This window comes from Tachysurus fulvidraco, chromosome 16, assembly GCF_022655615.1.
Source record: "Tachysurus fulvidraco isolate hzauxx_2018 chromosome 16, HZAU_PFXX_2.0, whole genome shotgun sequence".
NCBI classification, from domain to species: domain Eukaryota; kingdom Metazoa; phylum Chordata; class Actinopteri; order Siluriformes; family Bagridae; genus Tachysurus; species Tachysurus fulvidraco.
Window position 1 is genome coordinate 13,862,187 of NC_062533.1, and position 12,454 is coordinate 13,874,640.

Consider the following 12,454-nt stretch of genomic DNA (forward strand, 5'->3'; position numbering starts at 1 on the left):
AGTGTGTCTGTGGTTCTCTAGGACAAATCTTAAGAACAGATTTAAGAACTCCTCTAACACAAACTATCCCAGTATAAAAAAACACCACGACATATATGCATGTATGTTAATTTATTATTATTTTGCAAGACATTTAACTACTTGGCATCATATCTGTGAAACAGTTTACAAGCTGGCTACAGCCTTCAGTCTGTAACCTTCACAAGACAAACAAATCAACATGCATACAGATTCTCCAAATAATAAAGTATAATAAAAAGCATAATAAAGCAAAAGTAAAATTCTACACCTCCATTTAGAATGTGAAAAAAGCATTTTAAATAATAAATGACTCGATTTTATATTCAGTAATTATAAATAGTGACAACAAATATTAGCAAGCCATCAAGGTAGTTACTTAGCCTCCTTATGTACATATTAACTCAGCTTATTATATTCATTATATGATATTATAATGACGGTGTGATATCATTTTTCATTCTTTTTCTCTTTTAAAGCTGCTGTAGACTGTAAGGCAGAGAGCCAGCACATGGATTTACAGCAGATTTTTTTTTATTTTTTAGATGTTTCCGCTGTGTTATCTTTCAAAACTGGGGTTGTTTGCCCATGAGCTGAAGCTTTGGGTAATCATCAGATAATCAGCATTTTCATCGGACTTTGGTCTTGTGTGTTACAGACACAGGGGTTGCAGTCAGTGTGCAACATGTTTGGTCATTTAATTTAAATTCCTGTTTATCTATAAGGTGCTTTTAATAACATTGTAATGAAGCAGGTTTACAGAAATCCAAGTCTAGACCTCTTACAAATTAGCCAGAGGGCAACAATGGAGTGAAAAAATGTCTGAGATCATTAGAGAAAAGTCTAGAGAAATAAAGATTTTATGGGGAGAGTCCTTTAATGTAGCCTAGTGTGGGATTGGTTTGTCAGTTAAAAACTTTCGTTGAACACAGGATCTTTAACCACAAACCTTTTAGTGATTTTTCTGTGGTATGCAGTTTGTCTTGAATGCTAGTTTCATGCAAGGAAGCTCTACAACCTTATGAGAAAACACTACACTGGAGTGTGTTATCCTGTATTACAGAGCATGTGCAGGCATGTCAACGAATTTTCACCTGGCAGGTGCAGTTAAGAAAATTACCCATGAAGGTTCAAATCAAAGCTGCTGAATAGCCTAAGGTGGCTGTTCTATTATTATTTTTAATAACAATAATAAGCATCACTGTCATCATTATAACTTTATTTATATACTTCTCTTTTATTCTATTTTTAATTAATATTTATGTTCACACAATTAAAGAAATACTCAAGCGTTTTTCATCATCGGTTTTTCCATTGGGTCTGCCACGAATGTCTGGATTACCATAAACAGGAATTTCTACTTCACTGTAGTAAAAGTGAACAACAATCATGTGTTGTCGATGGGCAGTTGTTCTTAAATTTAATAGTGCTTTGGCATTCTCGAATTACGGGACATTTTCAATCAGTATAAACAAAAGAATGATTTTATCGTCACAAGTAAAATAAGTCATGACACTGTTGGCTTTCAGTGTGAGAAATGTTTTTCTCTTAAAATAAATAAATTAGCAAATTCTTAAAACCCTGAGCATCTACTTTGCTATCAATCACCACTGTGGAGTGTGACATGACAAAGAAATTCAATGCTGAACATGGACACAACCAAAACAGGCACAAATTCCATTTTTGACCTCTGGGGGAAAAAGAGTTAAAATGGCTGAGCAAACTTTAAAGAATATTTTAGTGATTTTTAACCTAGACCCTGTTCAATGGTCTCATATACTTAGAAGAGGAAGGCTTTATTTTTTCACATATACATTACATACAGCACAGAGAAAATCTTTCTTTGTATATCCCAACATTGGAAGTTGGGGTCAGTAATGGCACTCCTAGGGCAGAGAGAGGGCCTTGCTTAAGGGCCCAACAGTGGCAGCTTGCCAGTGCTGGGGCTTGAACCGCAAGCGTCTGATCAACAACCCAGAGCTTAACCACTTGAGCCACCAAAAATAATAGAATTTACATTTAGAATAATAAAATTTACATTTTGCAGTAGAATTTTGCATTTTGGCCCAAATATGCTGAAAATCTGCAGTAATTTCGAAAAGTTGCGAGCTCCTCTGAATATCATGGAGTTCGCTTTATTTTGCGTTCATTTCTGTAACAATCATTACATTCATTACAATTCCTGTGTGCAATTGTGTGATTCTGTTCTTTTTCTCCATCTACTCCACCCTTTCTCCATCTACTCCACCCTTTGAGGAGTCTTGCACATGTCTGAACTGCTGTCCTAACGATTACTAAGTACCCTCTCAGCACTTCGAGCACTTCTGGAAGATGTTCAATGAGTAGTTGAGTTCAAAGATTTGCCTGCAACTGTGACTTCAAAGTTTAAGAGACCTCAAGTTCACCGCAACACATCAAACGCATCGTCATGGTGTGGAATTGTAGGAAGTAAGTAACCAGCGTGCAGGAAAAAAAGCCTCTCTGCAGGTGTTTGAACTAAGTGAGTGGTCAAAAAGTGCTTTGATGCCTATGATTTCTTAAAGGATCAGCTGTAAGTTGAAATGCCGCAGCCAGCATCCTTACCAGGAAAATAAATAGACACAGACTATTGCCATAGTCTGATTCTGTTAGCATTGGTGGCCATTAAAGCTGGGCTTAGTGATTTTTAAGTCATGTCTTTTATAGTAGTCTGATTCTGTTAGCATTGGTGGCCATTAAATGTGGGGTCAGTGATTTTTAAGCCATGCATTTTATAATAGTCTGATTCTTTTAGCATTGTTGGCCATTAAAGGTGGGCTTAGTGATTTCAAGTCATGTCTGTTATAGTAGTCTGATTCAGTTAACATTGGTGACCACTAAAAGTGGGCTTAGTGATTTGAGACAACACGACCCTTCTAAAATTCATACACTAGCAGGTGCCGTACATGTAAGTGACATTTGTTATGTCATTTGTTATGCAGCTTAAATCTCTTGCTGTTAAATCTTTTCTTTATATAACCTTTATTCTTATATTGCAATAATCTCTGGGACAGTGTTCCAAAGAGCACAAGAAAGAAAAAAAAAGGTCAGTTTTTATATGGATAAAAAAAAATTATAATAGCTTAATCGTAGATCTTTGCACTTTATTGTTTTGTTTCATTTTACGCCTCATCCCGTAATTTGATGTATAAATAAGATCGCACTAGAATAAGGAATCCTGCACACCTAAAAACAAACAACTGTTGTAGATTCAAGTATGCTGACATTCCAAACATCATGTTGGTTTGAAGGACCAACAGTGAAAACTGTCAGTTTCGTTTGGCTCAGTAAAAAAAGGCCTGGAGCCAAAACACACGCTCCATCCGTCACTAATGCAAACAGAAACCAACAAAGCAGTCAGATGATGAGTTGATCCCAGACTTTGTTATAATACCTTCCTAACTTTTTAAACCTTATTGAAAAGCTTTACCTGGACCAAAGGTTTCTCCTAAGGATTTAACCTAAGGCCTGTGTAAACTGTTATCCAGGTATGCTATTTTACTCTTTACTGTGCGACTCAACAACTTTACCTGCACGTTGCTAAAGCTAGCCATTAGCTTTGTCTTAATTTGTTTACATTCCTACACAAAAGCTCTTCCAGTTCGAAGCTCAGACTGCAGTTGTTTTTACAGCAGGTGTCAAATGATTTGTTAGCTACAGTGCTATCCTCCCTCGTGGCCTTTAATGAGCTCAGAAGCTCGTGTAGTAATGAATGCTAAGCTCATGTTTGGGATTCTTGAGTCCTGTTCATGTCACCAGCCATTAGAAAAGGAAGAAGAACTCCACTTGTCTGCTTCTAACATGTTATAGGATTCCTGGCTGCAATTTTTAAACCATGTGAAATGTCCAAACCATGAAAATAAACCATGTGTGCCTTAATTTTTCCTTCTTTTGAACATTGTTTACGAGATTGTTAAGTGATTTGCCATATTCCTGAAACTAAATGCTGACTAAATGCTAACTGAAAGATTCCATTTACAATTTATTACATCTTTTTCATGGTCTCATTTGTAGACATTTTTATCCACTGCAGAATTTTCTAGAATGTTTGACAAAGATACTGCAGTTTTTCCCATCCAACGCCAAACTATTATCAAAGGCAGTCCAGGAGTTTGCTGAGATTTTTTAGATTGTTGCAGTCATTTTTGGTACCTGGCAACATGTTCAATAAATTGTACACAGTGGTAAGGCTAGGAGCATCGCTATAATATGTGACGTAGAATTAAAACAAGTAGAAATCACAGCCTTCAAGTCTAGTTCTTTCAGACATTTGACCTTGCTCTGACTTTGACCCTTATTAGACCCATCCAATCTCATTTTTCTCATATTTCTCTTAATATTACTAATAATACCTACCTTACAGTTATTATATACAATATCTGAGGCTGCTTTTTTCACATCAGTTGAAACCTGACAGAATTATTTGACCTACAGCAGCTAAGGAAGATTAGACATAGCTTTGCTTTCTTATAAATACCTGTTTTCTGATCATGTTCCAGGGATTAAGGCTTTGGACTGCTGATTTGGGCTCTTGAGCAAGTCCCTTAATCCACAATTGTATAAAAATATGATTAAAATGTAAGTTGCTGTGGATACAAATGTAAGTGTAATGTCATAATGGTGCAATTACATAAACTAAAATAAGTTTTGTTACAGCTCAGAATTTTCTAGAGTAAGCTGGGTAACCTGTTAGCCAATCAAACAAAGGAACATCATATTACACCAGTGACTATATAGTGTACAGTTATGGGAAGGAAATGATTTTTTGAGTCTGGTACCTTCCAAGGTTTCTTCTTTTATATCCTCCTAAGAGGATTACCTCACCACAATCACCTCTGACTTGACTATTAGGGATAAATGTAAGTTTTCTAATTTAAATTTTAAATGATTTATTTTCCTGAAAATCGGTGCTGTTTGTGATGTCCACTCATTATTTCTCTTAATTTTTTTCCTGCAAATATTTTTTATTGGCTTTCTGATCACTCTTGATTTGTTCAGTAGTTTGCCTAAAAACAGTTCAGTTTAGAGACAGGATTTTTAGGACCCCAAAAATTTGTGACAAAATAAAATATTTTCAGATCAGACATTTCTCACTTTTCACTGCGATTGTTTCAGTCTTCCCTCTGGAAACTAGTATCCAATGGTTGTGCATTGTTTTTTAACATGGGGCACAAAATAATACTGAGGCTATTTTCATGCAGAAAATAAACTTGTGAGCATATAAACTAATGAGCTCTGTGGTCATATGGGGACAGGATTCTTACATTGTTCACTGTTAAATTCTGTCCTCTGCTGCAGAGACAGTCGAGTGAATAGAGCCTCTATGTGTGGGGTGGATTCGCTTTCTCCAAATCAAAGGGAAAGAAAGAGATGGGGGCGAAAGAGAGGGCAAAGGGCAATGTCAGCCCCTCTTTTCAGCCCATGGTACAACAGATGAATTCTCCATTCTCTGAAAGGGAAAGACACGAGCAGTGGAACCATTAGAACTGCTTTACAATATATTTAAACTTTCAGTGCTCTTTAAATACCTTCATTTAAGCAGCATTTTGGATTTAGCCTAGTTTAGTTTCAATAACATATATAGTGTGTGAAAATGGCTTGCATTATCCTCAGTACAATCAAGCAAGTATGAAAGCAAATGTAGAGGAAATTTTTACGACAGTGACCTGCCTCATGTCACACTCTGATTTCCCTTTCACAAGGGAACCAAAGAATTTTGGAAACATTGGCTAAGGCTAACAATATCCTCAATCCTAATCTGTCAAAATCTATGCTAGCTAGCATCAGTCTGATTAAACAAATTAGCTGATAGCTAGCTGTCACCTTACAGTTTGTTTTGATAAATATAAAGTGAACCTAGCATGAAACACATTACAGTAATGAATATTATACTTTATTCTCACTATCACATCTGCTACGGTTAAATTTATTATGAAGTGAATTGTTAGAATTCTTTTAAGCTAAAGTCTGATGCTAAAGTGCCACGATATGACATGAGCAATGTGGATAACAGAGAGATGTAGTGTTGGTTGGAAGTGTAGTGAGAAGGGAAGTTTTTTTCTGTGTTTTCTATAGATTAGAGTTTGTAGTGTATCATCACTGTATCCATATTCATTGGTTTAACAAAGTGCACTTGACTCCTGCTAGGACCCCTGATCATACTTTCCCAAGAGGTCAGGGGAAAAACACAACCACAATGTGTTTATCCATCTTTGGATTCTCTGCATCGCTCAGCTTGGATTCATCTCATGAGCTTGGATTAGACATCAAAGCCTGTCAGAGTATGAGAAAACATGCACAGCTATGTCATGCCCTTGATGCCGGCCGCTTGGGAACATTCCTTCAAATATGGTGGCAGAGTTCAAGCAGTGGCACGAGGTCTGACCGTTATAGCATCAGGACATAAACTGTTATAAATAAGGAGCTTTTAGTGCGTGTCGGCATCAGTCAGGAATAAATAAACATCAATAAAAGATTAAAGAGGGTTTAATGCAGTTCTGATAATGCGAGTTAAAATTCTTTATAAAACACTTACTGATTATTTTCCTTTAACATCACGTTCAAAGTGATATATTTTTCTTAAATATTGCAGCAATTTACCAATGATTATTTCATTAAAGGATGACATATGAACCTTTTAACTACTTTTCATTTAATATTACAGAACATTATTTAATTTAATTTTATTCTCTCTTATATTATCGCTTTGTTTTTATTTTCTCTTATATTATCAATTTGTACTGTTATAGTGCCCACGGAGTTTCTCTTAAACTCTTACAAAGCTCTCACACTGGAGACTATTTATTTGAATCGGTTCCTCTCAAGGTTTCTTTTTCTTCGTGTCCTCACAATGACACCAATCTACTGACATGACATCTACCCCCTCCGGCATGCTCATTATGGTACAGAATATACATCCGGATTTTTCTAAAGCTGCTTTGTGACAATGTTTATTGTTAAAAGCTCTGTACAAATAAAGAGAATGAATTGAAAATGTGGATTAGAATAATATTGTACATGGATCTTTGTTATTGGCACAGGAGTTTCGAGATGAGTGTATTTCGTCTCTTTCTGAGTCAGTGGGAAAATCAGTGAGTACAAAAGGCAGTAGCACTGTCTCTCTAGAGCTTTTCCGGTCCTGAAGATTGTTTTTTGTTCCTTTCAAAGGATTTGAAAAAGTTCCAAGATTTCAGGGTAGGGAACACTGAACACACACAGACTTTCATGAGATTCGCTAAAGTTTAGCTAAATCTTCTACTCTTAAATATGTTGGGTGCATGTCTGACATCATTTGTGTCTTAGAGATAGACGAGATTATAAAGGACTAAATTAAATGTTCCTTGACAGCTAAAGGGTTAATAGCCTAGGAGAAAATCAACATTCAGTACATAATAACATAATTTACTTGGCCAGATATGGTGTTGTAGTATATTTTTAGCTCACATACAATATGCACAAGGATATGAAACACTGAGACTAGTTCTAGGAGGTTTGAATCAATCCCAAAGCAAGAGTAGAGTAAAGCTGTACATGACAGGCATGGTGTTAGAGCAGCTTGTGTTCACATGGATTTTATGTGGGATTTCCAGTTTTCCAGATTTCCAGTTTTATCCCACTGGCTGGTTCATATCTGACATTTACAGCGTTTGGCAGACAACATTAATCCAGAGTAATTTATTCAATTTTGCAAGGTTAAGGGCCTTGCACAGGGGCCTAGAAGTGGCAGCTTGGTGGCAACAGGATTTGAACTCACAACCTTCCAAGCACTAGTCCAATGCCTTACCCACTATTCTACCACTTCCTTGTTTTATCTTTTTATACAACTGACTATTCAAGGGTCCTTGGTTATCTTAACCACTACCACTTTACTGTCTCTGCTAGATACATGCATGGTGGTTCACATGTTCACATTGTACTGCATTTCGTTGCCTTGTACTTGTACATAAAGTTGAATCTAGTTTCTACTGGGTTCTCCAGTTTCGTCCCACTGGCCAAAGTTAAGCAGGTTTAGCTAAACTGACTGTAGACTGTGAGTATGTGAATGTGTGGTGAGATGCCTGGTAATTACCTGGTGTGGGAATTCTTTTGCCTTTACCCCAATGTTCAAATCATACAAATCATAGGCTCCAATTCCACAGTGACCTTCGACCAAAGAAAATAGGTTACAGGAAAAATGGACAAGAATATATATATATAAACAGATAGATGTAATAATAACCTGCTCTATTCAAATAGGATGCTTTTTTCTGTAGTTTCTTCTTCTTCTTCTTCTTCTTCTTCTTATTATTATTATTATTATTATTATTATTATTATTAGTAGTAGTAGTAGTAGTAGTAGTAGTAGTAGTAGTAGTAGTATCATTATTGTTATTATGACAGAATACAACACATCATTTAAAAAAGCAAAAAACTAAAAAGTTTACAGCCAATCACAAATCAACAGTCATACCATTTAAAGGCGAGATTTTAAACATCTATTATTAGTGGCATGTAATAAGGTGGTGTGTGATAAATTGTGGTGATTGTGTGAAACTTTGCACCACCATTCACTGTTTTTCCAGCAGCAGAGTCGGTAGCTGAAAGGAGATCTCACTCAGTGCATCACCACAGGGCACGTGCATGCCGTTGTCTAGACTGTGAATAAATGGAGCCAATAAGTGGAGTTGGACACAAGCTTCAGGGTCAAAAGAGTGAATATTTACTCCGTCACCCTCCCCAACACACAAACTGAGAAAAACAAGAGCAGTGAACAGATGTGAGAGTCGATAAAAGGGGCATTTAAAGTGTCTCACTGTGAGCATCACATCAATCTTTTTATCACAAGCTGAGAAGAAAGAGAAGGAGAGAGTGAGATACAAAATAAAGACGTATTAGGGAAGATTTTTTGGTAACAAAAAAGGAGAGAGGGATTTTACATCAATATGGGTCACTTTCAACTCCAGAACCTTTTCTGGAGACCTGGAAGTTTCTAGAAAGTTCTCACTTCCACCCAAAGAAATGGTTCAATTTATTTTATTCAAAGTGGTTACTTCTTTTTTTTTTCTTTTTAACAAAATCTGAAAATCTGAAATATATCAGATGTGGGGTTTTTTTTTTTGTTTTTTTTGTTTGTTTTTTTTTACTCAAAAGCATGAGATTACATTACACTGCATGGTCATGTGGCTTTACAAATACATTCAAATGAATTCACCCATGGCAGTTCTGCAAGGGATGGAAATGTAAACATGTTGGATAAAATTTATATTTTTCCAAGATAGCCAGTGATTTTGACGACAAAATCCGCCCTACTGTTGGAACAACGTTTGGTGCCATTGCTGTTCCAATGTAATTTTGTCAATTGGACCAATCCTAGGCCACCATTTTGGCAGATTCTAACCATCATTCAATGCACCTTGCCACTGTTGGGCCAGACAAAATATAGTCGACTTTTTAAGTTTTTGCTTTTTTAAACTTTTTTTTATGAAAATATTGACCCTTGTAGGTCGGATAAGCGGTAGAAAACGAGTGAGTGAGTGAGTGAGTGAGTGAGTGAGTGACAGGTAACAGAAATACTACAAATTCTTAAAGGGTTAGTGTCTACTTTCCTATCAGCCATTAACCACCACCGTGAAGTGAAATCCAATGCTGAATATGTATACTTCTTTGTGTGTCTCTCCATGTATGTGAATGACTTCATAACTTTCAGCCGCTGCATTTTGAAGGGTTTTAGCCCAACACTATTCTCATAAGGGTAAAACAATCCAGCAAGGAGCTCATTGGGCCAAAGCAAATATCTTTTATTGACTCATCGCCTCTGTGTTTGCTTTCACACTCTTACGCTGTCGAAATAGGCAAGTCCTTTAGCGCCGCTGCTGAAAGATACTCTTTGTGTGATGTCTCCCTCCCTGTCTCTCTCAGGACTGGATGACAGCCTCCAGCAGTACATCCAGAACTTTGAAAAGGAGAAGATTGATGGCCAGCAGCTGTTGAAGATCTCCCACCAGGACCTGGAGGAGCTTGCCGTGGGCCGTGTTGGCCACCAGGAGCTCATCCTAGAAGCTGTAGATCTTCTCTGTGCTTTGGTTCGTATCATAACCATGTTTCAACTCAATAAAATCTGATCTGTGTGCTCAATCAATCATGCTACTAGAGGAGTCCCCTGTTCTGTCAGATGAAGCGTTCAATCAGTGTCATGTTTTTTTTTTACTGCATTTACAGGAGAATTATACACCAAAGCCCAAACTCTTGTGGTATGACTTTAGAATAATGTGTCTTTTCTCATCTATGGAGATCTTGATCATTGTGAGATCTTTTTCTCAGTTCCACCAGTATGCTATCCTTGCACTGGCTGTATAAAAGACATAAAAGGCGGAGTGATCAGCAGGTAAATTGCTAGCATCTCTCATTAACCATCTTAACAACAGTGGTGGAGATTATTAGATTATGTATTCAGGGCTGACAACTTTTGAGTTCAGCTTAGAGTGAGATTTTGGGGGCGGGGCTATGGTTATGGGGGGGGGGCTTGGTGTGGAAAGAAATACAAACACAAAATCCTTGCATTAGCAGAAGTGTATTAAGTATATATTGATTGTCAAAGTATTTGGTATCTGTACAGAATTTCTTGGGAGATTTAATTTTCACAAACATTTTACAGAAATAGGATTAACGTGTGATTAACATGTTCACAGATTAATGTGTGCTCTATTGTAAGTGCTGGACATGATTGGTGAGTTTTGATTGATATAAATAAAATCATTTTAATATGGGATGTCGTTGACTTGACATTCTGTTCTTAGATTTTTTTCCCTCACTGCTGCACGAGTCTGCGTGAGAATATGGGGATGTGGCGTGAGAGCGTGAGAATGTGGTCAATTGCGTGAGTCTCACGCTGAATGCGTGAGAGTTGGCAGCCTTGTGTATTTATCTAACATTAACTAGCTTATAAAAACAAAAACATAGCTACTAGATATGCTTAAGATGCTTAACATCAACAGTAGTTAATTCCTTTTAGAGAGAAATGGGGGCTTTTTTTGTCTAAACCAGTAGCCCTGTTTATGAGCTAATTGCTAATGTTAAATAAATTTACTGTGTAATGAAAAGAAATCGGCAGGTTAACTAACAAGTTATCGCAAACATTAAGTAAACAAATTTACTGTGTAATTAAAAGTGTTAAGTTTCACTAACAAGCTATATCTAATGTTAGATAAACCTAATCCACATTAGATAACTAAACTTCTTAGCTGAGTAATATTAGGTAACCTAAATTATTGTGCAATTAAAAACTAACCATGTTTTTTAGCTAATTCCTAATGTTAGATGACGTAATATACTGTATAATAAAAGCAGCCAATTCATGCCAATTTATGTCTTGCTATTACTAATGTTAGAGAAACTTAATATGTAATTAAAAGCAGTATAAATGTTAACTAGCAAGATGTAACTATAGCCTGCATAATTGAAACTATTAATTTGACAGCAAACTAACTAAATTATTTTATTGTGTAATTTAATCCATTAGCCAAGTAGACTAGCAAGCTCAGTATCTTCAGATAAACTATTGTTTTGCATAATGAAAACCAGGCACTCAGATTGCTAGCAAGCTGTTTAACCTAAACTATTTTACTGCTTGAAACTAAGCTAGCTAGCTTAGCTAGTATTACTTGTGTGTAACTGAAGTCAGTATTCTCATCAAGACAAAGAAGCCAAATGAAATGCTTGTGATGGTTTGCACATGGCTGATCAAATGTAATTTCACCTCCACCCTTATTGACCCAGGGACACCTGTCGAGAGGCAACGAGGACGAGTTTATCGAAAGGTGCCTGTAGCTTTTCAACGTGTATCACTGCATGTTCACACCAGGTCTTTATACTATACAGGCTACAGTATATTTGTAGGAGAAGGGAAGCATTGTGGTTGTGAACACCTCATAATTGCAGCACTTTTACAGCATTAGTGACTAAAATATAGACCAACGTGCCGCAATGTGGCTGAATTAGAAGCACGGCAGCCTGAAACATAAACAAACGCTGTTTTCTGACTCTTAGAGTGAGCTCTGTGCCAGATGCAGGGTCTAATTGGTAGGTGGGGAAGGTGGACAGGAAAGAAGGGATTTCCCAGACACATCTTCCACTCAGCACACTCTTTCTCTTTAGTTTACTGGAGCTCTGTTGCTTTCTAGAGGTTTGGGATTTATGTAAAATGACTTGCATGTGAAGAAAGCAAAGGAGATTTTATTGCTCTATAAACCATTTGCACTGTGTAGTTAGTATTCTTATAAATTATATTGATTAAAGTGATATTGATCTTGCTTTATGTAGTAAATGTAGGTTCGACACAAGACTTTTTATTATGGATAAAGTGCAGTATTTGAATTATCACATTCAAATATCATATCACAATTTTAAACAGGTTACTATTCAAATATTTACAAAGTGTTTT

At 36.5% G+C, this 12,454-nt stretch overlaps 1 protein-coding gene across 1 annotated transcript in view; it reads left to right on the top strand.

The window, feature by feature from the left end:
• Positions 1-12,454, top strand: part of cnksr3 (cnksr family member 3) — a 37,407-nt gene that overhangs the window by 1,585 nt on the left and 23,368 nt on the right. Inside the window, exon 2 of the mRNA XM_047801958.1 lies at positions 9,934-10,097. Coding sequence (XP_047657914.1) covers positions 9,934-10,097 — 164 coding nt within the window. The remainder of the gene's footprint in view (positions 1-9,933; positions 10,098-12,454) is intronic.